The 27,340-nt window shown below is 38.0% G+C and overlaps 3 protein-coding genes across 13 annotated transcripts in view; 2 read left to right on the forward strand and 1 right to left on the reverse strand.

The window, feature by feature from the left end:
* Positions 1–27,340, forward strand: part of LOC137244667 (uncharacterized) — a 588,428-nt gene that overhangs the window by 126,895 nt on the left and 434,193 nt on the right. The window lies entirely within an intron of this gene.
* On the forward strand, positions 1,676–9,056 carry LOC137244661 (uncharacterized). Of its 8 annotated transcripts, XM_067773989.1 has the most exons (9): positions 1,731–2,765; positions 2,822–3,257; positions 3,326–3,701; positions 3,772–3,939; positions 4,048–4,684; positions 4,972–5,423; positions 5,493–5,695; positions 7,022–7,386; positions 7,446–9,056. In XM_067773989.1, the coding sequence occupies exons 5-8, from the start codon at positions 4,611–4,613 to the stop codon at positions 7,043–7,045; spliced, it is 753 nt and encodes a 250-aa protein (XP_067630090.1). In that variant the 5' UTR covers positions 1,731–2,765; positions 2,822–3,257; positions 3,326–3,701; positions 3,772–3,939; positions 4,048–4,610; the 3' UTR covers positions 7,046–7,386; positions 7,446–9,056. The 8 variants fall into 8 exon arrangements, with proteins under 8 accessions (XP_067630089.1, XP_067630084.1, XP_067630085.1 ...); XM_067773988.1 differs by lacking the exons at positions 7,022–7,386; positions 7,446–9,056 and adding an exon at positions 1,676–1,692 and having other exon boundaries at positions 2,638–2,765; positions 5,493–5,887; XM_067773983.1 differs by lacking the exons at positions 7,022–7,386; positions 7,446–9,056 and having other exon boundaries at positions 1,730–2,415; positions 2,594–2,765; positions 5,493–5,887.
* The window catches only part of Ntan1 (N-terminal amidohydrolase 1), a 380,170-nt gene continuing 372,455 nt past the window's right edge, over positions 19,626–27,340 (reverse strand). For all 4 annotated transcript variants that reach the window (XM_067773979.1, XM_067773981.1, XM_067773978.1 and 1 more), the window contains 2 exons: positions 25,207–25,368; positions 19,626–25,143 (listed from right to left, as the gene is read on the reverse strand). In XM_067773979.1, coding sequence (XP_067630080.1) covers positions 25,018–25,143; positions 25,207–25,368 — 288 coding nt within the window. In that variant the 3' untranslated portion in view covers positions 19,626–25,017. The remainder of the gene's footprint in view (positions 25,144–25,206; positions 25,369–27,340) is intronic.

The raw sequence follows: 27,340 nt of genomic DNA on the forward strand, positions 1-27,340 counted from the left end.
GACGAGCTAGCAGGGGCTTGCCAGCATGCCAAATGCCACCTCCGCCTTACCCCAACAGTCAGTTATACAACAAAGGCTTTAGTTGAATTCTTTTGGATTTTGTAAAATTTTATATTTACTTTTATTTAAAAAGCTCCCAACATATCGTGCAAAAATTTATGTTGTTGTTGTTGTTGTTGTAGCGATGAGGTTACTCCCCGAAGGCTTTGGAGAGTGTTATCGATGTGATGGTCCTTTGTCGGATACAGATCCGATACGCTCCGGTAACACAGCACCATTAAGGTGCTGGCCCGACCATCTCGGGAACGATTTATATGGCCACATTAAACCTTCAGGCCATCCCTCCCTCCCCACCACCAAGTTCCATGAGGAGCTTGGGGTCGCCAGAGCCTCGTCTGTTAGTGAAACGGGATTCGCCGCTCGAAGGTGAGGTTGACAACCCTGCAAAAATTTATCAACGACAGTAGCGCAGAAAATTGAACAGCTGATGCGATAGTTAGCGTATGACAATACCACGATAAATGATAAACGCTAACGATCGGGTTTCACACGCTAGAATTTATTTCCTAATACGGTATAACAGATTGCAAGCGTTAATCGTGTATCGTATGAGTTCATAATAGAGGTGTAGGTATTTTATTCAACTATCTCATAATTTTTATCAACTTCACAACACTGATGTTAACTATCAAACAAGGCGGAATTGATTTCGATTAACTGACATCAAGGTGAATCTATAACAGGTGGTGGAATTCAATCAATTCGCCGTGCAGATGAATGTCAAGTCAAAATAAAATTTTCATAGACTTCGATTAACTGACATTTTGTTGTTCAAGGCTTAGTATGGAAAATTATAAAGAAGAAGCAAGCAGCTAATGGGATAACACCACCTATATTGACATATTAAAGGCACGGTATGGAAAATAATCAAGAATTCAAGAATTCGCCTTGTTATCAAAATATCGAATATAAAATATATGTGACGCAAAGCGAATTATGTACCAGGTGGTGTTATCCGAAGAGCTGATTGCTTGTTCTTGATTATTTTCCATACAGCGCCTGGTACTTTAATATGTCAGTTAATCGAAATCAATTAAAATATTCTTTTGACTTGACATTCTTCTGCACGGCGAATTAGTTGAACTGCAAAGCATGTCAGTATTGTGGGTGCTCCCCACGTTATCCTGTCATAAATGCAGAGATGCCCAATTATTTGTCCCGCTCCCATACCTGAAAATAATAACATTAAAACAATAAAATACAGCTAAAATGTAAAGAGTAATATCAAGGCGAATTCATTACAGGTGGTGTTAACCCATCAGCTGATTGCTTCTTCTTGATAATTTTCCATACAAAGCCCTGTACAACAAAATGTCAGTTAATCGGAATCTATGAAAATTTTCTTTTGACTTGACATTCATCTGCACGGCGAATTGATTTAATTCGCTTTGCCACCACCTGGTATAGATTCGCCTTGGGTGGTGTTAACCCATCAGCTGATTGCTTCTTCTTGATAATTTTCCATACACAGCCCTGTACAACAAAATGTCAGTTAATCGGAATCTATGAAAATTTTCTTTTGACTTGACATTCATCTGCACGGCGAATTGATTTAATTCGCTTTGCCACCACCTGGTGTTAATGATGGAGGAATGACAAAACAGAGAAAAGTGACATGAAAGAGCTTTTGTGGTAAGAGGTTTCCAGATGTCAGGTAGAGTTAAGGGTGTGGAAAAGGGACGAGAGGGTGCGCAAAATCATCGAGAGGGTGTATGTCCTTTCTATTTAATTTTGTTACCACCCTGCAAAAATCGTGTGACCAAAAACGCACACAGCCACACGAATTTTTGACAGGGGTGACGATTTGGAAGGAAAAATTGTGCAAATGAAATAGCATGCTGACAAATTTTGCTTTCCCACAATGTATCCTGCTCTCTCGCACCTATTATTTTCATAGGGATAACAAAATACGTCATTTTTACGCCATTTCTAATTCTACAGAAAAGTGGACAATTTTTTCAATTTGTGTGATTTACATTTTGCAGAAATTAATATACGCATTCTTTAATATTTTTTGGTCTACTAAAGTGTGTTTTAGCAAAAAAAACTCATATCAATGTGTGCATGTTTATAAAGAAAAAAAGTGAAATATGTAATTGCATAGTATAAATAATCGTGAGCAATTCTAATGCAGAATAGTAAATTTTGATTTCCACATACATACATACAAGAAAAAAATTCTTGTTACCATTAAGATTTATTATCCAAAATTGAAAAAAAAAGATTAGAAAATTCGGTGTAAAAAACGGCTATGTGTGCAATAAAATAGCCTCTCTTGTTGAGACACCCCTCCATGGTCTCCATTAATTATTGTGACGGAGGTGTGTTTGCAGCAGCAAAGTGAACCCAAACAGTGTAGGTCGTGGTGGTTGTTGTTCGTGGTCCGCATCAACTGGACCAGGTGGGGCAATGACGCCACATCCAGTTATACCAAGGTATATACCACAACAGCAACCGGGTAATGCAAGGCCACGATAGCAGCAGCAACAACCTCCCATGGCTGGCTATCATCGTTGATTTATAAAAAAAACAGTGTTGTGCATCTTTAATGCTTAAATATTTCCTCTGTTGAAACAGTGTCCACGATTCACTGTTCAACAAAAGCAGCAGCCAGTGTATGCTACCACCGAACAGCTGATAACAAAAACTTGAATGCACAGCAGTTTAAAGCCAAAATGGAAGTTGAGGAAATATCTGAAAATAAGGTAAATATATGTTTCGCCTTATTAACAAAATCGCCCTAAATTTTATGAATTAACAGATCGCTACGAACGACAAAGCACCCGAACGTGTGATCAAAGAAAGCACTACAGAAATTATTGCCGGCGGGGCCGTATTCTACAATCCAGTACAAGAATTTAATCGTGATTTAAGTATTTCAGTACTTAATGTATACTCAAAGCGGTTGATAAGAGAGCGGGAAGCGGCGGCGCATAAAAATCCACAAAATACAAAGGAAAGCAAGCAATGCTAATGACAAGAAACACGGCTGGTGGTGTAAAATACGACGATGGACTGCGAATATTGGAAACGCTTGCTGCAACAGGTTTACGTACCATTAGTTATGCAAAAGAAGTAGCAGGCGTGCGTGAAATTGTTGCAAATGATCTATCTAAGGTGGCAGTAGATTCCATTAGCGTAAATATGCAACACAATGGAGTGGAACATTTAATTGTGCCAAGCGAAGGGGATGCAATGTAGGTTTGATATACGAATCAATAGCTAGTGATTTAACTGTAATAATCAATAATAAAATTCGCAATAGGACTCTCATGTACCTTTCAACTTATATGAGAAGCGTTTCGATGTTATAGACCTAAATCCTTATGGTTGTCCGAATCGCTTTCTGGATGGCGCTATACAATCACTGACGAGTTGGGGTTCATTACTTGTAACTGCGAATGATATGGCTGTGCTGGAGGCAACACGCCAGAAGCCTGCAATGCCAAATATAGTTCTGTGCCTTTGCGTATGAAATGCTGCCATGAGATGGGATTGCGTATACTATTGCATTGCATTAAAACGCACTCTAATCGTTATGGAAAATATATTGAGCCACTTTTGAGCATTTCTGCAAATTTTTATATACGCGTATTTGTGCGTATGCATAGTAGTCAAGCGAAGTGTAAATATAGCATGAGGTTGGTATACAGCATTTTGGTCTTTTACCACAATCCAATTACTTACCATATCTTTATATTATGAACACAGCAAACAATGAATGGTATATCAATGCACTGGTTGTGATACCTATACGCTAGAGCCTATGGGTATTGTAAAAGCAAGATCTCAGATAAAGGCAATGCGGAAGTATAATTCGGTATACCAACTGGACCAAATGTTAATACAAATTGTGCGCATTGCGGTGATAAACATCATGTAAGTTTCAACTATCCCACTTAAGTATTTAAACTCGAAACAATCAAATTATTTCCTTCTTACTTAATTGGTGCTTAACCGTTTAAACGGTTATGTCCGTTCAAAAAGGCGCGTCAGTCGCTTTTTCAGAGGGTTAACTGGCACCAATTGTTCACACCAAATTGTTTCTTATATTCCCAAATATAGATGGGCGGTCCACTTTGGTCGCATCCCATACATGATCCAACGTTTGTTGAAGAATTGCTACAAATCATAGAAGAAAAACCGCTAAGTGATTTGGACACACAACGTCGTTTAAAAGGTGTGTTATCGGCGGTATGCCTGAACTTGTATTGGGTACATGAGTTTTTATGTAAAAAATATTCATCATATCCAACATCAATACCTCGCATTCAATTGTGGACGCTGTACGCACTACATTGGGTTCACGTAACATGGACAAGCATATTGTTGATTCCAGTGGTAAGGCCACAATTTCAAATGATGGGGCAACCATTAAGAAACTATTGGATAAAATAATAACACAACGTAGCGTGCTCAAGTGGTATAAGCTTATCTGGAAAAGATATTTCGTAACGAAAACCCTGGAAGATTACCGCTCCTTGTCTGCTGTGGTTCAACAAAATATAACTTGGATGTTTGTTGCTCTTTTTCAATTTTCCTGAATACAAATGTCTGGATTGGAAAAATTTCAAGCAAATAAAGCTTGGCGTGCAAAAGTCAAGAAATTACTTGTCATGCAACGGTAAATGCTTATAAATATATCATTAAAATTGTATGCTTGTTTATGATGAGCCATTCGAGTGAGCATGGAGATGGATGTTTTAAATACTGTAGAGTAAATTGGCTTACTATATAAGAATTTGAAATTTTTCCAGATCTTTGACTAAAAAGTAGCTACTAGCTTGTAGAACTTTATTACTTTACTTTTAAAAAGATAAATCACTTTAGCATGGTAATATATACCAATTATTAAAAATTAATACAAACAATATCTTCAACATTTTTTTCTCGATTCACGAACACATTTAGAAAGGTTACAACGCCTGCTAAAGAGCCGGTATCTTGCCAACGCTTTAGCTTGGATTTAGAGGAGGATCTACAAACTTTGCTAGAAGCACGCGCAGCTCCTCGTGTAGCGAATGTGGATCAACACGAAATTAACGTTGCTGTTAGCGGAAATGAAATGAACAAAATATTTGAAATAGAGGATGAAAATAAATCCAACAATGCAAACACTATAAAGAGGATTCCTTATAATTTTTCAACTAAGGCATCTTGTGACAAAACTATATTCGAATGCCAACAGCAACGTACGTCTGATGAAAGTTGTATGGGTTTGGAAAAAATGTGTGATAAAACAGCATCCGATCCTGACAGCACACTATTTAAGTACATACATAGCGAGAACAAGGATATGGTTAAAGAAGATGCTAAAAAGCGCAGCGCCGATGGAAACTATATTAAAATCCCTTGTAAACAAGGTAAGTGAATATACAACATATTGAAAGTTGATAAGATTGCGTGGTATAAATTTAATAATATAATCTTAGAACTACAAGAAATAGATGAAGAAGCACAATCACTGCAACGTCTATTGCATGACTTATGCGTACAGGAGCAGCATCAATTGGATAATGAAACTCCTTTAAAAAGTATTGATGTAACACTCCTAGAAGATATTGAAGCGCCATCTAAAATGTGGGACTCCACAATAGTGGGCGATACCACTTTACAAACTTCACCTTTGAAAATGGTGAGACTTCTCAGACCATCTACTATACTAGAGGAAAATTGCGAAGATCAGTCTAATAGTTCTTTGGGTGGTGATGATGCATCATCACACATAAGCTTTCAAAAGTTGGTGTCATGTGGGGACACATTGCAAGCGGGGCATACATTTTGTATATCGGGGTTGATTCTGGATAGGTAAGAGTTTAACCTCTTACAGTATCCAGAACGAAGTTGAGCTAGAGTGACTCGCTTTTCTCTGGGAGTATGCGTTCCTCTTCCGCGAGGTTTCGATACTTTTCTTTGAGTACTGGATTCACCGGGCAATTCCTAGCATAAAGGTCCGACGCTTGTTTATGGAGTTCACCAAGGACCTGCTTGTGTTTTTTCGCTTCATACGGCTGGGTTCTCAGGAGCCGTATTTCCTCAAAATGCTTACGGAGATGATTCCTTAGGCCCCTAGGCGGTGCTGGTTGGCCAATCAGATGTCTGTTGGGATGCTCAGGTTTCTGGGTATTCAACAGGAACTGTTTGGTCAGCATCTCGTTTCTCTCCCTGATGGGGAGTATTCTCGCCTCATTATGCAGATGGTGTTCTGGGGACATAAGAAGACAGCCAGTGGTAATTCTGAGAGCGGTATTTTGGCAGGCCTGTAGCTTCTTCCAGTGGGTAATTTTTAGGCTTGGCGACCATATGGGTGACGCATAGCACTTAATCGGCTGGCTAATTGCTTTGTGTGTAGTCATGAGCGTTTCTTTATCCTTTCCCCAGGTACTGCCAGCGAGGGATTTGAGGATTTTGGTACGACTCTGAATTCTCGGAACATTTGCGGCTGCGTGCTCACCAAAATGTAGATCCTGATGAAAGTCACACCCAAAATTTTAAGGTGTAAGACAGTCGGTAGGGTAATGTCATATGGTCGAAATTTGGCGCGGCCATGTTTTAAATAAGATCACCGATGATTTGGTTGGTTACAATATCAGGTTTCGCGAGGCGACAAAACTGGAGAGATTTGGGGAGATAGCTGTTTATTTTATCACAAAGCTCATCGGTGTAGGAAACAATAGCATAGGTGTAGAAGCAATAGTGACTCCTTCTGGTGGTAAAGGTAGCTATTGATATGTAGAAGTTAAACAGAAATTTGATGAATATGAGTTTTTTTTAAGTTATTGCAAAAAAGCGTTGAGGATTTTTAATATCTTACGAGGTACCTTCGTACATGTTTCTAAGAATGAATAATGAGACCTATTCAAACTTCGCTATACTTTAACATACGATACTTTACCCCATTTTAACACAACTATCATTTATTGATTTTATTAAATTTTATAAAATGTTTCTTCCTCCACAGTTCCATTTCCGTATTGGATGGTAAATATGGCTTTCGCATTTTCTCCATCAATAACTGTGACAAGGTGGAAAAAATCTATGCGCGTAAATCGCAACATATCTTGGTCGAGCGTTTCTTCAATAGCTCTCTAGTGGTGATGGTGACAGCAGAGAAACCCAACTGTTTACAAATGTTACAATATATCAATTGTGTCTACGGCTCAAATACCCACAGTATATGAATGAATCGAACGCACCTAATTGTCTGCCTAACGGATAGTATACATATTCATCAAATCGAAAATATTGCATCAAACGAACTGGGTCTGAATACTGAAACAGTACACATATTCAAAATCGATGAGGAGGCTGTGATGATGGTATAGGGTGAGTTGTTGAATAACATACGAAAACCACTTTAACCCATCTATATATTTGCATTACAGCTAAAGCTTTACAAACAGCAAAAATTGCTGGCGCCAAGCAATTGGAAAAGGCAGTGAAGCATTCATCACACTGTACGGATGGTGTAAAGTTAGAAACTGCTGTTGTAACAGCTGCCACCGAAACAACGGTCATCTCTACTTCGTCGAGTAACGGCTCGTCCGACTATCTATCGAAGACAGTATAATCATGTCTTTTGCCAACACAGGTTAGCGATGTGCTTGCACAGGAAAAGATTTCAATTGGAAAACAAAAACCAATTAAGAGAGTTTATTTATTATTAAAGTATTTACTTTTCTTTATATCAACAGTATTAATTTAAGTTGCAATATCACGTACATATATAATAAGGAATGTGATACGATTGCTGTCGGAATTAGATTTGAAACCAATCAATACTCCTGCTAAGGGTTGTAGAATTATTGCTTGAATAATTAGATTTAGAACAATAAGAAGTCTGACTTAATTAAAAGTCGTACATTTTTAAATTCATCAATTACGACAGCAACCGGATTCTACGACACCTTTGAATATTCTTGATCTGAAAAAAGAGTAAACCTAATCTGAATTTCTACTAAGCTTTAAGTTGTAGATTATTCAAATAATTGGAGTTTTTTCTAAAGCTTAAAATTATTTTCTGCTCGCTTAGAAAAGATTTCAATTGGGAAACAAAAACCAATTAAGAGAGTTTATGTTATTATTAAAGTACTTACTTTTCTTTATATCAATTGTATTAATTTAAGTTGCAATATCACGTACATATATAATAAGGGATGTGATACGATTGCTGTCGGAATTAGATTTGAAACCAATCAATACTCCTGCTATGGGTTGCAGAATTATTGCTTGAATGATTAGATTTAGAACAATAATAAGTCTGACTCAATTACTAGTCGTACATTTTTAAGTTCATCAATTACGACAGCAATCGGATTCCACGACACCTTTGAATATTCTTGATCTGAAAAAAAAGAGTAAATCTAATCTGAATTTCTAATTAGCTTTAAGTTGTAGATTTAAATTGATTCAAATAATTGGAAGTTTTTCTGAAGCTTAAAATTATTTTCTGTTCGCTTGGAAAAGATTTCAATTGGAAAATAAAAACCAATAAGGCGAGTTTATTTATTATTAAAATACTTACTTTTCTTTATATGAACTGTATTAATTTAAGTTACAATTTCATGTGCATATATAATAAGGGATGTCGTGATATGATTGCTGTCGGAATTAGATTTGAAACCAATCAATACTCCTGCTAAGGGTTGCAGAATTATTGCTTGAATGATTAGATTTAGAACAATAATAAGTCTGACTCAATTAATAGTCGTACATTTTTAAGTTCTTCAATTAAGACAGCAATCGGATCCACGACACCTTTGAATATTCTTGATCTGAATTTCTACTAAGCTTTAAGTTGTAGATTATTCAAATAATTGGAGTTTTTTCTAAAGCTTAATATTATCTTTTTGCTCGCTTAGAAGAGATTGGAAAACAAAAACCAATTAAGCGAGTTTATTTATTATTAAAGTTCTTCTGTTTTATATGAACTGGATTAATATAAGTTCCAATTTCATGTACATATATAATAATATTGAAAATAATAAATATTGAAAATTCAATTTTTTTGGTTTATATTTTATTCATATGGCTGCTCCAGGTAAAGTAAATCTGCAGGTAAAATTCACGTTATATGGCGGTTATATAAATGGTAAAACCGCAGTAAAATTGATTGTTAAATGGCTCGAAAATGTAGAGTGAAATGACGGAAAAATGACCGCCATTTGACGAGCATTGTGACGTGTGTGAGCAGCACAGTGCTATGCTCACATCCTATAAGTGGGAGCGGAATGCACGATCACAATAGGAACGAAACGGAAAATTTGGTCACAAAAGTTCATCACGCCCATGCAAACGTAACTATGAATATAACCGCTGCAGAAAGTCACAATGACCGTAAAATGACTAGTAAAATGACGTGGAGCGTTTTTGCAGGGCACGGAAGCTTATCGCTAAATCTTCGAACTATTATAAACAGCGTATACGAAACAGATTTTGATATTTTTGTTTTTAATATTTTGATGTATATATAATATTTTTTTTCATTATAAATATAATCTATTATAGCTCAGCGGTCGACTATCTACTGCGATCGACACTTGCAACAGGGGGAAATGCGAGAATGTGTGAGGGAAAAGAAAAATCAAATCGCACCATAAAGAACTGGGGACAGGCGCTCTGCAATTTGCAATTTGTAAATTAGTGCTTAAAGGAAAATTTAAACGTTTAATAAAGTACGCGCGTAACAATAAAGTGGTTTGACACTCGCGAAAACGCAGTAAGATAATTCGCATAAGACACAATGAAGAGATAGCCACGTGAAAATTTCCCTGACTAACGCCAACAACCATCTAAACAATTCGGAACTCATAGTGCACAGGGAACAAAACAAGCTGCAGAAATTAATAAGAGGTGAGACGAATCTCGAAATAAATAAATAAATAAATATCAACACGGAAAATTGAGTAGCCCCTTAAAGGCGCTGAATTAAATGCACCGCAGAGAAGTAGGAAGACCGACAAGTAATATGCGCATTACTGAGCGTCGTGCACATTGAGGTAAACAAACGGGCTGTATGCGTGCATGTTCATAAACATGAACATGTTACACACTCATCTTACAAAATGAACAAAAAAAATTACATAAACTGCGAAATAAAGCTAAATAACGATACATAATTTCCAACTGTGCAGTTGTGGGCAAGCTAGTACCAATGTTTACGAGTGAGTAGCACTTGGTTGGAGAAGTGCCCAATATGAAGTACCAAATCGTCTTCCCAAGACTCGTGAAGATGAGAACTCAAATACAAATTACCAACATGTCACCTGGTATATTTGCTTATGCCCAACAGAAAGTGCTTAAGTTCGTCCTTACGAGCAAATTAGCGTCTAAGCGCCGTTTTCACCATCTTCAGTTGTTCATATATATTTAAGTTATGGAAATTTTTGTTTTCTCCATGCTAACTGAAGCCATTGTACAGGTTTACAAGTATGATATGTATGAGAGGGAAACAATTTCTTTCCCTTTCTAACACACGGCAGTTTGACACTTCGGTCAGTGTCAAACTAGCGTGGAACCCAGTGGAACCTGCGTGGAACATGAGTTTTGACACTGAACGAAGTGTCAAAATTACCGGGGTTGCTTCGTCGAAAGCGACACAGGGAAGCAAAAAAGGGATCGGAATATCAGATATGGGTTGCTGTGATGGTAAATTTTTTTGAACGAATTTAGTAGGAAATTTTAAGTGCACCATATGGGTCCTTCAGAAAATTATAAAAAAGTCTTCAATTGGGGTATCTGAGGACGCGTAGTTATTTCAGTATTAAGAATACAAACACGTGAGTTAAGTTTTTCTACCCGTTCAAAAGTTCTCCGAGAAAAACAGTTTGAAACCGAGGTCGACTGCAATAACCCGTCCAAAAAAGCGGAAAGAAAAATTAATAGACGCGTTTTGTCCTGTTGTCAATAGTCCGAAGAGAAAAAGTATTCGAATTATTTGAAGCGAGGCCAAAACGCGTCTATTAATACCTCCCCCGACGTTTTTGGTCGTGTTTTACAAACGTCCCCGGTAATAAAGTATCACAATTTGTTAATTAAAATTGTCCAAAATATATGGTTATTAAAGAGAGATGTAATTAAGTGCTCGTTTGAAAGTAAATAAGTATATTTCTTTGCAATATAAGAAAAAAAATTTTAAGCAGTTTTCGATAGCAGCTACTAAACTTTTTTTGGTCCTAAGAAGTACAACAGTGCCAAATGGCATCCACAAAAAAAACGAACAAGAACAAGCATTTTATCAGGTGAGCGTGGCTGTGTATGTGCGTGCTGCTACATATCCTACTTGTAGACCTGTACAATGACTGAAGCTCCGTGTTTCAGTTGAATCCATGGAAAAACTGTAAACCACTGATGACCTGTAAACAAAAGTCAGCTGTTTAGCCAGTTTTCGTGTATTCACAATCGATTTCTGCGATTTGTTCCACAAAATAATCTCAATTATCGATTTAACAACGGTACCCAGTGTGGTAAAAACGAAAATTTCAAAAGAACCCTACACAAAACGCGAGTACACCATAAATAGTGTAAGGAATACTCCTTTAGGAGTATAGGAGTGTTCCAAAACTAATCTGTATTCATACAAAAAATGTGCTCCAATTAACATTGCGATGTCCTAGGAGAGGAGTAGGTGATCCCACTCTCGCTTTGTTTGTGAGTATTCCATAGAGTACATTCGTGAGAGTACTTTTCAAAGTACTTTCACTGTAGTACTCCATGGAGCACCCACAGAGGATCATGTGCCAAAGTACTAAAGAGGAATTGTGTCGGAAAGAAATATCGGAGTGAATTTAATTTAAAATGAAAGTAAATGAAGAGGGGCAATACAAATTTTATATATTTTACTACAAATATTCTTATGTTATTTAGCATTTGCGTTAATAAAGAAAACAATATTTCTCTATACTATAGTATGTATACATAAAGCGGTTGCTATTTATTAGAGTTGCCATAGTAAAATTTTATTATCAGTTATTTGTATGCAATATTTTACTTTTGGCAACCCTGTTCGATCGTCATCGTGTCGTGATCACAGTCGTTAAAAACGAGCAATGATCGGCTGATGGTGGTCCGCAAACGCATTGCAAAGGAGTATTGTTAGAGTACTCCAACATGAAGAAAATGGAACACGTAATCCAACAATTTTTGCAGGGAGGGTATTTGATAGTAGGCTATCCCCCAGGCAAAATCTAACTTAACTGGAGATGGTGAAAACGTCCCTAAAGTCACGATTTATTTCGCGTGTGTGAAAGTATTTAAATTTTTTCCAACAAAGACCTATGTATTTACGTGTTTAGTGAAATTTGCCCAAAAAGTGGGCCGGTCAAAAATTGGTTTTATTTAAGGTTTTTTGTGTGCTAAAAATTATTTTGGAACAATTTTTTTTAGGATTTTGGTACAGACCACTATAGGTAAGTAGTAACCAGTGTTGCCATTTTAGCTTTTTTTCAAGCTAGATTTAGCGTTTTTCTCAGTTAAGCTTGAAAAATTGCGATTTAGCTTTACGATTTTTTCCGCCTTTTCCAAAATTTTTTTTAGCTCTTTTTAACTCTATTTCAAAATTTTAGAAAATCTAGATAAACAGTTGGTGTAGATTCAATTTAAAGACGTTGAATGAATTCGGGCTAGGTTTTAAAAATTTCAGCCTACACAATGAAACTTCTCCTAACGGACTGAGGCTGATTGACTTTGCCGGTGCTCCAAACATGATCATATCCAGCACGATGTTCATGCATAAAAAGATACATCAAGCTACATGGCTGTCTCCTGATCGAAATACTCGCAATCAGATCGATCACGTTGTGATAGACGGACGGCATACCTTCAGCGTTTTAGATGTGCGTACGATCCGAGGACCTAACATCGACTCGGACCATTATCTCGATGCAGCCAAAATACGCACCCGCCTCAACGCGGCTAAAACCAAGGAACAAAAACCAAGGGAAAAGGAAAGCTAGACGTCGAAAAACTTCAATCACAACAGACTGCCAATGATTTCGCAACTCGACTCTCACACCTGCTCTCTGAGAGCAAAACTCAGCCTGAAGGAATACAGGAGCAGTGGGAGCATATCTCCAAAGCACTTCGTAAGAAAACGGCGACCTTGTAACTGATGTCCAGAGAGTCCTTCGATTATGGAGGGAACACTTCTCTGCTCTTCTAAATGGAGGCAGCGATTCACCGCGCAGAGATGACGAACCCGGTCCCGCAATCTATGATGATGGAATATATGTCTCCCCGCCCGATTATGACGAAGTTGGAATATAAATAATGAGATTGAAAACCAAAAAGGCCGTGGGCGCTGATGGATTGCCTGCGGAGCTATTCAATAACGGCGGCGAGGAGTTGGTAAAGCGCATGCAGCAGCTTCTTAGCAAAATATGGGCAGACGAGTGCATGTCCGACGATTGGAATCTAAGTGTTCTTTGCCCAGTCCACACCAACTATCGTGGAATCAGCCTTCTTAATATCGCATATAAGGTCCTTTCAAGTGTATTGTGCGAAAGATTGAAGCCCACCGTGAACCGGCTGATTGGACCTTATCATTGCGGCTTCAGACCTGGTAAATCTACCATCGACCAGATTTTCACAATGCCCAAATCTTGGAAAAAACCCATGAAAAGAGAATCGGCACACATCACCTCTTCTCCGATTTTAAAGCCGCCTTCGACAGCACGAAAAGGAGTTGCCTATATCCGCTATGTCTGAATTTAGTTTCCCCGCAAAACTTATACGGCTGTGCAAAATGACGTTGAGCAGCACCATCAGCTCAGTCAGAATTGGGAACGACCTCTTCGAGCCGTACGAAACTAAACGAGGTTTCAGACAGGGTGACCCCCTATCGTGCGATTTCTTTAATTTGATGCTGGAGAAAATTATACTAGCTGCAGAACTTAACCGCACTGGAACAATATTCTATAAAAGCGTGCAATTACTGGCATATGCTGATGACATTGATATCATTGGCCTAAACACCCGCGCTGTTAGTTCTGCTTACTCCAAACTGGAAAAAGAAGCGGTAAAGATGGGTTTTATGGTGAATGAGGACAAAACGAAGTACCTGCTGTCATCGAGCAATGAGTCAGTGCATATGCGCCTTGGCAACCACGCCACTGTTGGCAGCCATAATTTCGAAATAGTAAAAGACTTCGTTTATTTGGGAACCAGCATCAACATTGGCAACAACATCAGCATTGAAATCCAGCGAAGAATCAATCTGCCAATAAATGCTACTTTGGACTAGGTAGGCAATTGAAAAGTAAAGTCCTCCCTCGGTGAACGAAAATCATAACAACAAGTCACTTATTGTACCCGTCCTGCTATATGAGGCAGAGGCATGGACCATGACAACAGCAGATGAAGCGGCTTTGGAGTGTTCGAGAGAAAAGTTCTTCGAAAGATTTATTGACCTCTGCGCGTTGCCGATGGCGAGTACCGAAGAAGATTTAATGATGAGCTGTACGAGCTCTATGCAGGCATCCACATAGTCCAGCGAATTAAAACGCAGCGGCTGCTCTGGCTAGGCCATGTTATGCGAATGAAAGATGATACTCCGGCCAAGAAAGTGTTTCAATCGGAAACCGCCTATGGAAGCAGAGGTAGAGGGCGGCCACCACTCCGTTGGAAGGACCAGGTGGAAAACGATTTAAACTCCCTTGGTGTGACCAATTGGCGGAGCGACTGGCGCGCCTTGTTGGACGGCCATAACCGTTTAGACGGTTAAGCGCCAATTATGTAAGTAAGTAAGATAACGGTTGGTTGTACAGGTATAAAGGAATCGAGATAGATATAGACTTCCATATATCAAAATCATCAGTATCGAAAAAAATTTGATTGTCCGTCCGTCAGTCTGTCCGTTAACACGATAACTTGAGTAAATATTAAGATATCTTAACCAAATTTGGTACACGAGCTTATCTGGGCCCAGAATAGATTGGTATTGAAAATGAGCGAAATCGGATGATAACCACGCCCACTTTTTATATATATAACATTTTGCAAAACACAAAATACCTGACTATTTAGTAAATAATACACCTAGAATGTTGGAGTTTGACGTGTGGACTGGTTGAGACTGTTGATAAAAATTTGAAAAAAAATAAATAATTTTAAATGGGCGTGGCACCGCCCACTTGTGATAAAATCAATTTTACAAATCGTTAAACCTATCGTAACAAAATTCGGCAGAGAGTTTGCCTTTACTATAAGAAATGCTTTGAAGAAAAATTAACGAAATCGGTTAAGGACCACGCCCACTTTTATATAAAAGATTTTTAAAAGGGTCGTGGACGAATAAAATAAGCTACATCTTTGCAAAAAAGAGCTTTATATCAATGGTATTTCATTTCCCAAGTGGATTTATAACAATAAATAGGAAAAACTTCAAATTAAAAAAATGTGCTAAGCAGTTTTCTATGTTTCGGGAGCCATAACTCGAAGAAAAATTAATACAGATTAGAACCATATGTATGTATATGTATTATTGAGCAGCCTTTTAACACTATTAAGCACACAAAACAAACAATAACAGCATTTCAAGTGTACAGCTGGGTATGTAATGTTCGGTTTCACCCGATCTTAGACATCCTTACTTGTTTAATCATTATTCGTATTTTTAGGTGAAAAGTTTGAGTGGAAGCTGGTAAGGTGGTTGCGTTATGCAAAAAAGGAACCTGTACTGATACGGTACAAATATTCTCTTGAAATGAACGATTCATTCAAAGAGTTCTCGAGCTCTCAAATGTTATACAGGTCCTCCTCCGATTTCTGTTAACAAAAAGCGCGATTTACTTGATATGTAGCCATTGATCAAACCAGAGCTGCATAATTTTTACCAAAACATTAAGGTGAAAGGACAACAACAAGAAGTTGAAATAGATTCAGATTTGGATGAAGTTGAATAAAATAACTCATGTATAATTGAATCGATGGAAATTAAAACAATTATCAATGTATTATTATGTGCATGTATATTTCAAGAGTATTGGATTAAAACATTTTATTTTCTTTCCTATTATAAGTTATATATGTATTTTATTTTGTCTATTCTTCCAATATTCTGTTTGCAAAAGAAACCCAAGTCATCTTACGTGACCAAATTTTAAAAAAATGTTACAAGAAGTGATTTTTTTCTAAAATCATTTTGGCAAAAGAACTAAATTTTCTGAAATTTGTTTAAAAAAAAAACGTTACGTATAGAATAGAAAAGAAATTTAACTAAAAGAGGTATGGAAGATCATGGTTTCATCATATAATGCCTTTATTTCTATTTCATTACCAACAACGATTTTGTACGCAGCGAGAGGTGTTTTACGCTTTCCTGTAAAATTTGAGCTTTAGACTTAAGTTGTTTTTCCAAAAGTCCACAGAAATGCTGTTTTGGACTGAGTAGGCAAATTATAAGTAAAGTCCTCTCCCGACCAAGAATCACGCTCTACAAGTCGCTTATCATACATTAAACAGGGATAGCTGGTGTGACTTGTTGAGAAATTGCCAGATCACTCAGTCGGTTATGCGGTAACTAATGATGAATTGGAGTCTGAAATATGAATGGGACATCATATTCAAACACTCGACGACACTTTATAAATTAACTCTATTGTAACGAACTCTGCGGATTTCTGATACTTATGCACCTTCTGTTAAAGTTAGAATCGCTAAACTGTTGAATAAATCACTCCAATATTCAGTATTGCAAACTGATCTTTATTTAGATTACTTTGAGTGTAGTATTTCACAATTATAATTCACAACCAATAGCGTTTCCGATCCGGCCGATGACTACCGATCAATCCGATACCGTCAACCGACCCCGCCCGGAACGAGCCGCCACTGTCCAGGCAAACACCATCGCTAGCCTACTTCCCCTCTCACCACGGCCCTGGTACGCGCTCCGTAGCCCACCGCCGCTGCCGTCGCATCGTCGCCCCTCTGGTGCCGCCGCTGCTTCCATCCTGCCGGTGCTACGCCGACCGTTGGCCGTCCGCCATACTACCGCCGTACCCATCCCGCCTTGCTGGTGCCGCCGCTGCAAACCCAACCACTGGCCGTTCGCCGTCCTATCGCCATTCAGCCGCCGCTGCTACGACGACCGTTGGCCGTTCGCCATCCTACCGCTGTTAAGCCGCTGCTACGACAACCGTTGGCCGTCCACTATCCTACCGCAGTTAAGCCGCTGCACCCGTCCCGCCGCTGCTACGACGACCGTTGGCCGTCCGCCGTCCTACCGCCGTTAAGCTGCTACGACGACCGTTCGCCGTCTGCCATCCTACCGCCGCTAAGCCGCTGCTTCCGTACAACCGTACCAATCCGTCCATTACCCGACCGTTCAACCGCCTCTACTCCAACGACCGTTAGCCGCCGCTCCGCCCCTCGCCATCTTGCGACGTAAAGCTGCTGCCCGCCTACTATCGCCAGCTGTGTGTTCGTAACACATAAATATTGTGTATTTATTCAGTAGGGGTTTGTGGGACCTTTACTCGACTCTGGATTGACTGAGCGTTACCCCAGCCTTAGACAAAACCCACCTCATAAGGAATAAAAAAAAATGTTCCTTGAAAATTTAACCCTAACTTCGGCGTGGTCGTTAAGTCCTAGTAATTTAGGTTCGGTATAGGGCTCTTCAATAATTCGATTCAATCCCGTGTAATCTTTTATATTTTTCTCATTTTTTTGCCGTTTTTTTTTAATATTTCTTATAATAGGTTACATAGATTTCAAAATCACTAATCTCAACTGTACCCGAAAGGGACTATTATGCACAAATGTAGACAAAATAGATCAATCAGAGACCAATATTTTTAGGGATTAATCGCATAATTTTTTTGCAGGGTACTAACAGCTTAGTGATGTCAACATTCGCCACAGTATTAGATATATGTGGCCCAGCCTATGAAAAGGTGGCTTATGACCCAAAAAAAAATAATGCAAAAAAAACTAAGAAACTGAAGAAATGCATCGTTTATCTTTAACAGCTGTTTCTTGTTTGAGTCATAAGCCACCTTTTCATAGGCTGGGCCACATATACTGCTGCAATAGCGATCAAACTATCATTATATCAAAGAATTTAGATTTGATTTCATTATAATTAATTTACGTTTATTAATCATATATTATCCAAAAGAACACTTTATATTTAAAGGCTTACATTGAGCTCATAAATAATTATTTTATAATAATAATGAATTGCAATAAATTTGTATACAAATTTCCAACTAACTTTTTCAAAGTTTGCTTTCACTTCAATGCAGGTGCATACATTTGTAAATATTTTGTAAATATCTTTGTTATTATAATAGCAATTACAAATTTTATTTACTCCTCGCAAAATATTTAACTAATTTTTATTTTAATAAAATTTTTGATTTTTAAAATTTACATTTTTTCAAGGCTCGTGGCAAAAATTTACATATATAGAAACTATTCGCGATGTACGCTTATTTTGTTTCACTCACTGACCTAAAATCAAACATTCATTGGGTTTTATTTAATTTTGCAAAATTAAAAAAAAGCATTGCAAGGGTTTTACTATTTACAAAAGTTTTCATCTACATAGATCTAAATTAAAGTTTACACTGAATTTATGCAATAAGTGACTTTCCAATGTATTATGTACATAATCATAATCCAAAGTTTTTGTTTTATTGCATTTTGTGTATTAAAAAAACGTTTTTAATAATTTGTAGTTCCCTCTAAAGTTGTATCTGTACATTTAATACCCTTCAGGTGACGGAAGTGTAATTAGCGCCGTCATTGCCATAGTAGAAGTATTTACGAGGGAAACCAAAAAAAGTATGGTAATGCCCCAGCTGATAGGATAGGACTTTTACTTGTGGTAAAAAGTTGGACGTTATTAGGCCGTTTTCACCATTTGTGTTTAACTGACACTTTATTTGACAGATCACCGAACGATTTCTGTCAAATAAAGGGCGTTAACTGGATATGGTGGAAACGGACCGGACCGTAGCCAAAGTGTACCGGCAATTGTTTTTTATTTTAACCAAAGAGGATAAATACAATAAGAGCCGTCACTCGTTATTTTGTGGTGAGTATCTCGCTGGAAATTGAAAAAATTGATGCCGAATGTTTTCTGAGAGGGACATTTTTAATTGTCTCGCATTTATCCATGCCGTTGTTGTTGTTGTTGTTGTAGCGATAAGGTTGCTCCACGAAGGCTTTGGGGAGTGTTATCGATGTGATGGTCCTTTGCCGGATACAGATCCGGTACGCTCCGGTACCACAGCACCATTAAGGTGCTGGCCCGACCATCTCGGGAACGATTTATGTGGCCACATTAAACCTTCAGGCCATCCCCTCCCTCCCCAACCCCAAGTTCCATAAGGAGCTTAGGGTCGCCAGAGCCTCGTCTGTTAGTGAAACAGGATTCGCCTTATCCATGCCGTGTAGGCCCCTTGTGCAACTGTGATTTTTGGAAAGAGAATTAAATAAATTAATTAAATACAGTCGAAAAATAAACACAAATACCCCATGAAAATGTATAGAAGACATTTATAAACATCTCGCCTAAAAAAAAAGTAGCGACTACCTCTCAGTATACATCAAGTAAATGCCAAAAATATAACGAGTGACGGCTCTTATTGTATTTATCCTCTTTGTTTTAACTAAAATTGCAGTCAATGCAAAGGAGTGTATAAAATAACGGAGTGATTTTGAAAAAAAAAAAAATAATAAATCCTGGGCCGTATCGTCACTTACGATCACGAATCGAAAGCTATTTTCACTCGAGCGGTAAATACGAGACTGTCAAACTTTTTAGAAAAATAATAATAAATTATGAATCTACTTAGTACCTACTCGTTGTCTGAGTCACATTTCATTATTCAGATTTATCATTTCGGATCTATTGTGATTTAAGAAATTACACTCGATCACGGATCGTTTAACATGATACGCCTCTGAGATGTCTGGAGTGTGTCTCACAAATATTAACTTTAAACAATTAAAATTATGGGCCTTCCACGAAAGAAAGCAAAGCAAGGCCATTACAGTTCTGTAATGCTTACGGATAGGCCAAACTAGTTTTGTCTAACGACGGAAAAAGCCAAGTTGGACCCTCGACAGATGGCCACAGAAGTTGCCTTTCTAGCAACACGAATTCAGTCAGTTAATCGAAAGCAATGAAAATTTTCTCTTGACTTGCCATTCAAATAAAAAATTATGTGGCCGGTCCTTGAAAGCAAGGCGAATCTATACAAGGTGATGGCAAAGCGAGTTCAACCAATTCGCCGTCCAGAAGAATGTCAAGTCAAAAGAAAATTTTAATTGATTTCGATTAACTGACATTTTAAAGTACAAGGCGCTGTATGGAAAATAAGCAAGAAGAAGCAATCAGCTGTTGAGATAACAACACCTGGTACTGAATTCGCCTTGAAGCAAATGAATACGTTCGCGGCGTAAAACGAACGGGTATAAAAGAATGGGCAACTTTCAGACAATGCGCTGTTCAAGCTAGAGCTAGATTCGATTAAATTTTTTTTGGAGAATCGGTCTTTTTGAATCGATACTCAAAAAAATCAACTTAATCAATAAAATCGAGTATCAGGTACCAAGGAGCATATACAACTTTTTTTTAAGAAAAACCAATTGTGTGCGCAGGAATTTCTTACGTAAGTTCTGCTTCCTCTAAATCGAATAGGAGAAGCATTTGGAAGCAGGCGAAGGGGTAGATCACCACCAACAAGACTTGATTTTCATTGGTGTTCGCAATTGGTGTCAGTCATGTTAAAGGGGGATATATGGCGTGACTTGTCACACAACGCTAAAATCTCTTAGACTGTTGAGCGAAGATCGATGGTGAGGGGATTGCAGCTTTTTGACATAAGGTCCTATGAGCTATCTGTCAAAAATTGAAAAACTATTTTATTTTGACTATGACTATGCGCCAATAAAGCTCAATTTATAAAATATAAAATAAAATTCGTTCGCTAAACAAAGATCAGTTTAATTGATTGAAAATCGAATCAAAATCCAGCTCGGCTTTAAACCATTTCTGAGATACGGTGTTTTTGAACAAGTAGCCGAGATCGGTAAGCTAATACAGAGCTACCAACATACCAAGGGAATAAAGAGGTGTGCAGTAAATTGAATTATCATACTTACTGGCGCAGGCCTGCTTTGGTGACTATAGCTCAAAGTTTACTTTATACAAGTAATGTAGATATTGTCCTACATTAAGGGATCTAGGTTTCGATACTTCTGAGCATATCGATGGGTGAGCGCACACTTGTGATAAGTGACAAATTTCAAGGTTTTCAGGACAGCATATTTTGTCTTTTAGAGGCGATTGCCTGTAAACGTTAACAATATTTCCACTGGCTTCTGAGCCGTCATTATTGATAACTCGCTTACAAATAATGCACACTAGGTAGGCATGATGCTGAAGTTTCAAAAAGTGCAGTTAACTCAGTTTTGGTCAAATAGGCACTTGTTCATAGGCTCACGCATAGATATATAAATAAAACTGATATCAACAAAAAGGCGTCGGACCATCCCTAAAGATAAATACCCCCAACTCGCAGTAGAGGAAAATCACTCTTCCTAGGGAGACGCTCGTCACTCTAGCTCAACTTCGATCTGGATACTGCAACAGGTTAAACTCTTACCTATCCAGAATCAACCCAGACATTCATAATGTATGTCCTGCTTGCAATGTGCCCCCACATGACAACAACCATCTCTTTAATTGCTATGTGGAACCAACGTGTCTAACACCCCTCTCACTCTGATGCACCCCTGTTGAACAGCAAGTTTCCTTGGACTCGCATTAGAGGATATTGATGGTAATTTGTGAGTAGTCGCACCTATTGGATGGTAGAGCTGGATTGGATTCGATTTTTTCGATTCGATTCCATAAAAAATCGATTAAATCGAACCAAACAAAGTTTATTTAAATTTTGCTTATTCTCTGTAACGGCGTACTTGCTTACGTACTTAACCATTTACACGATTTTTCCCGAGAAATAAAGCTGAACAGTTTCTCTCTCGTTTCGTTGCCTGCCGACAAAATTGGAAGCATCAAGGAATGTCACATGGCTCTTCACTTGATCCTTTCATCGGAGTGAGATTGTTAGCATAGTCTTTACCGAAATGTCATACTTTTTGTGCTTTTTTGAATCTCTTATTTCAAAATGTAGGGAAACCAACCTTGGGAACATTAACCAATACACTTTCTACTTTAATACTTATTATTACAATATGTATAATGTTCTCGCTTCGTTTACGGCAATAGAATCGATCTTAATGTTACTCGTTAAGGCAAAACGTACCGAGGATCCAAGTATTGTGTAAAAGATCTTAATCCGTTATCTTCGACAATCCTAAAGGGTTGCATATCTGTGGCAATCATTCTAATGAAAGCACAATCCAGTTGTTTTTTTTCGCTCATCTACAGACTGAGACTAAAAAAAAGATCGATAAAATCGATTAAGAATCGAATCGAAATCCAGCTCTTTTGGATGGGGCGAAGCACTGCTACTACAACAACAACAACAAAACTTCAATATTTTCTTAAAATAATATTTGAGGTCTTGAGTTAAAAGCGGCCAGTTCAGGCTTGTTTAAAAAATGTGAAGGAATTGGAAGGGGCCTGAATATTTATGTTCAGAGCTGATGTATCGTATGTTTTCCAGTCACCTTGCTCCACGGGGCCATTGCGTAAGAAACTCAGTTTTGAAGCCTACTAATCATCTCCTAGGAAATAAAGTAAAGCTTCGTTCATAAATGAAATTAGTACAATTTTTCTTTACCATTGTCAAGATACAGAATCGATGCAGTGATTCTGCATGTGTGCTTGATTTTTATGGGAATTTGTTTTTTTTTTAACAGAAACTTTAGAGTATTTTACTAGCTTACATACCTATTTACATTTAAGCGTTCATATATAATTAGAAATTTAATTTCATGAATGTTGTTATCAAGATTATGTTTAGCTACAAATATATTTGATTAAAATCGTATAAAGCGCTAAGCTCATGTATGTTTTTCCACTCCTTTACTCCTTCAATATTATCAAATACAACCTAAATTAAAAACTTAATTTATGATTATACACCAAAACCAAAAAAATTACTTAGGTTGAATTCAAATGGATGTAAAAAAACAAACTGAAAGAATTGCAAGTACACTAAAGGCTACGCAAATCCTCGGATGTCGTTTTCTATTTTTTTTTTCTTCCACTCTACATTTAAGGTTAGGTTAATCATAACATGTTCAATGGAATAATAATAAAAATTTGGCGCGATATACGTCCAATGATATTAAGACCGAGATTGTCTTCAAATTGATGATGCACTTTTTACTAATTTTTCCTACAAATTAACGGACCTAAATACTAATGTTGGCAAACTATCGATAGGATTGATAGTCCGGCACTATCGCCGCAATAGATAGTTTTGTGTGACTATCGATGTTTTCGTTGTTGTTGGACAAAAGAACATTTTTGGCTATACATATTTTATTTTCTTGTTGTTATTGTGTTTTGTTTTTTTTTTGTTCCGTTTTGTGCCTTGCATCCAGAGCGAAGCTTGGTGCAATGAATTGCTGAGTTCTGATTGGCCAGCAGCCGTATAAGTTTGTTTTGAGAAAAATAGGGGCAGTATGGTAACTTAGTAACTATGGCCACTATCGTATTATATATATCCTCTTTTTTAGATACTTGAAATCCAGATTGCGCCTGTGTCTCTTGGAATATGCTGCGTTTGGCGATAAGTACTTTAATTCGACACCGAGCCCCAGCGGGTTAAGGGGCTTAGAATATACCAGCGGATTGTATGCCTATCGTAAGAGGCGACTAAAATACCAAATTGACTCAAGGAGTTGTGTAGCGTAAAGTATTGCTTCTCCAACCCAATTGTCAACCTCACCTACCCGTGGCGAATCTTGTTACCTTAACAGAAGAGGCTCTTGCGACCCCAAGTTCATCATGGATTTAGGTGGTGGGAGGGCGGGATGGCCTTGAAGGTTTTATGTGGCCATAGTAAATCGTTCCCGAGATGGTCGGGCAGGTGCCTTAATGGTGCTTGTTACCGAAACGTACAGGATCTGCATCCAGCAAAGGACCATCAACATCGATAACACTACCCAAGGCCTTCGGGGAGTGTCCTTATCGCTACAACAACAACAACATTCCACACCGAGCCTGACGATAAACCGGCGGGTAATGCTGGTGCTTTCAATGTTGTCCGATTTCATCGGTCTACTTGGGAATTTTTACTATAATGCGTAGACCACTAGGATAAAAAATAAAGGGTTTACGTCTGCGTGCGCAGCCTCTTTGTCTCGAAAAACTATCCCTCTTTTCTGAGAGTGGCATTCTGACCGATTTTCAACTTCGTCCCTTCCGTTCGTTCTACCCTAAAAACAACGCAAAGTGTAACATCAGCCTACCGAATGCCTTTTTGGTTCTTTGCTTTTTCTTAAGTACTGCAGAGTAGTGACCCATCCCAGTTAGTCTAAAATAAAAACTATAAAGAAAACTATCGATAGACAATTCAAAACTATCGATGGCATCGATTGGGTTGGCAAACCCTACTACATACATGGTTTGCCTGGACGCCAGTGTACACCAACAAAGTACGCAAAACGATGTACGCAGTCTCCAGTGTATCTACGTACTTGCACTACAAAAATAAAATAATTGAAGAAATAAAAATTTTAACGATTTTCTACTACATTTAATTGACATGATTTAAGCACATATACATACATGCATATTGATGCAAGTTCTAGTGCTTAACATAGTATGTATGTATATTCATATAAGAAAAGGAAAAAAAAAAAAAAAATAAAATTTACATTCAAGTACAAAAGTACAGCAGAAACAAAGTCAAAACAACAGAAAAAAAAATAAAAACAAAAAATACAAAAACTAAAGCAACTTAACAGCACTAAGTGAATTCGTTTTAAGCAAATACGCAAATATGCGAGAATATTTTGTTTTTGTAATTAATATCTAACCAAAGTCCAGCAGCCCGTAGTCTCATCACGCCGATAGTAACGTGGCCGATTGTCCCTAAAAACTGTGATTGCGGGGAATTGATTATCCTGTATGAATTTGATAGTTGCACGTATCTATTTGAGGAAAAATTGGACTGATTAAGATGCAAATTATAAAACTAACAGAAAAATTCCAACCTGCATAGTGAAATGGGGCGGCTCGACATCCGGACTTGTTGATAGATGCTGTAGCAAGAATTCATCTGTCTGTGATAACCACAAATCGGCGCCCCTTAATGGATCATAGTTGAAGGGCCCGATGCGCAACATGCCCAATGATGAATCATAAATGTCCAAAACCTGCAAAAGATGATGAAATTTATTTAAATAATAGAGAAATATGTATCTGGCAAATTAATGGCCGTAAAGGCCAATGAAAACAAAGAAGATGAAATTTATTTAAATAATAGAGAAATATGTATCTGGCAAATTAATGGCCGTAAAGGCCAATGAAAACAAAGCAAAACATCGGATTATACCACCTTCTTTTTGATGAACCGGCCCCTTACTTGGAAAGGGCATGGGGAGATCAACTATAGGCGCATAGGGAATAGAACAACTTGCAGTTGAATGTCGTAGAAAATATAATTGAGGGGGTTGTTCCGTGTAATTTATGGCTTCCTCACCTGCGCGTGACGAATCCTGTTACAAATATAAGGTATCATACACGTATTTAGTAGGCGTGTACGTAACGACCAAAATTTGACAGCGGAAGGAGGTGGTGGGATGACCTAAAAGTTTGGACGTGGCCATATCAAATCTTTCGCAAGATGGGCGGACTGGAACCTCACCGGTGCTAGTTGCCGAAGAGTACCGGATGAATATCCGGCAAATAACCAACATCCACAGCACTTCCCAAAATCTTGGTGGAATGTCTTTATCACTACAAGAAGGGCGAGAGCTCGCCATGATTTGCATCAATGTACATAACACATTGTGCATTAGTATTTACTCCACAAAGTATGCGAAAGTCAATGCGACCACGGATTCCTTGCAAGATTGTGGCCAAGATGCCTGTAGTTTTACAAAATTTAGCCTCTTCAATAAAATATCCCCCGATCTGGACCAAAGGACCCAACATAAAAGGTTATCTGCCGGTTCATGTTGGTAATATCGACTATAAACAGCATCTTCTGGCAGCTAAGATATTCACACCCGTGTAGAAGAAGATGTTGTAAGTCCATTGAAAGGATGACGTCCACAATCTGCTCAGAACGATATAACTAAGCGGTAAGAGCACACTACACACTAAGGGGAGCGGTAAGCCTAGTTAGATGCCGACCAATAGGATGAGTTTACCAGTAAATTCGATCGATGTCAGAAGGCGGCGAATTCCCGACGCAAAAATAATGCGACCTGGTTACCGACATTCAGTACTTAAGTAATTGCTAGTTATCGGAATAGGTAATGAACATGATACCCCAAACGAAAAACAACGAAGCCTGCGTTACACTAACCGAATCAGCTTGAAAAAATGACTGAGAAAAGACGGCTTAGCCACCGAGCTGTTCAAGCAGTTACCGGAAGAGTTGATAAAGGGCATGTACCAAGCCTTTGTGCAGATTATTGTCAGTTGAATGAACGCTTCGCGATCGCTTTATAATGTGCCTTACGAAGTCCATAAAAAGACCAATTATCGCGGTAGCAGTTTTGGAATATCGAATATAAGGAGCATATTGTAAGAAATACTGATAGTTACGGTCAAAGATCTGTATGAACCTTAGCAGTGCGAATGCAGACATTTTAAGTCAACTATTAATCCTAACTAAGTATTTGAGGTGGGTAATTGATGAGTAACGAATTTACTGCAAATCCTCTTATTTGCAACCTTCTGCTAAGTTCGAATCACTAAGCTGTTGAATAAATAACTCCAATATTTAATAATGCAAAATGGCCTTTATTCAGGTACTTTCAAAATAACACTTCTATTGCTCGACAGATAGCGTGCTTAATCGAAACTGATTCTCGCGCCTCCACTGTTGGTACTTTTATACTCTGTGATTTCCTCGTTGCATCTTCTAGGCGCTTCGAGAATTTACTTAGTTACTGCCATATAATTATAACTACAGATGCACGTGTATAGCTTCTCATATGCGCGTGTATTTGTGAGCGACACTTCCACAATTACAATTGCATACTTTTGGGAGCATCTCAGATAAGATATCTGCATGTGTTTGTGCATATCTTCTCCGCTGCGTGTACGTACATATGTGTAGACATAATGATTGATTCGTTTATGTAGATACATAATGATTGATTTATAGATGTGCAT

The sequence above is a fragment of the Eurosta solidaginis genome, chromosome 3, assembly GCF_040869045.1.
Source record: "Eurosta solidaginis isolate ZX-2024a chromosome 3, ASM4086904v1, whole genome shotgun sequence".
NCBI classification, from domain to species: domain Eukaryota; kingdom Metazoa; phylum Arthropoda; class Insecta; order Diptera; family Tephritidae; genus Eurosta; species Eurosta solidaginis.

Excerpts from the sequence above, each read along its gene's own strand:
- LOC137244661 (XM_067773988.1), top strand. The coding sequence starts at position 4,611 with ATGTCTGGATTGGAAAAATTTCAAGCAAATAAAGCTTGGCGTGCAAAA. Across the intron at positions 4,685-4,971 it reads AAATTACTTGTCATGCAACG|AAAGGTTACAACGCCTGCTA; the intron begins GTAAATGCTTAT and ends GAACACATTTAG. Across the intron at positions 5,424-5,492 it reads TAAAATCCCTTGTAAACAAG|AACTACAAGAAATAGATGAA; the intron begins GTAAGTGAATAT and ends ATATAATCTTAG.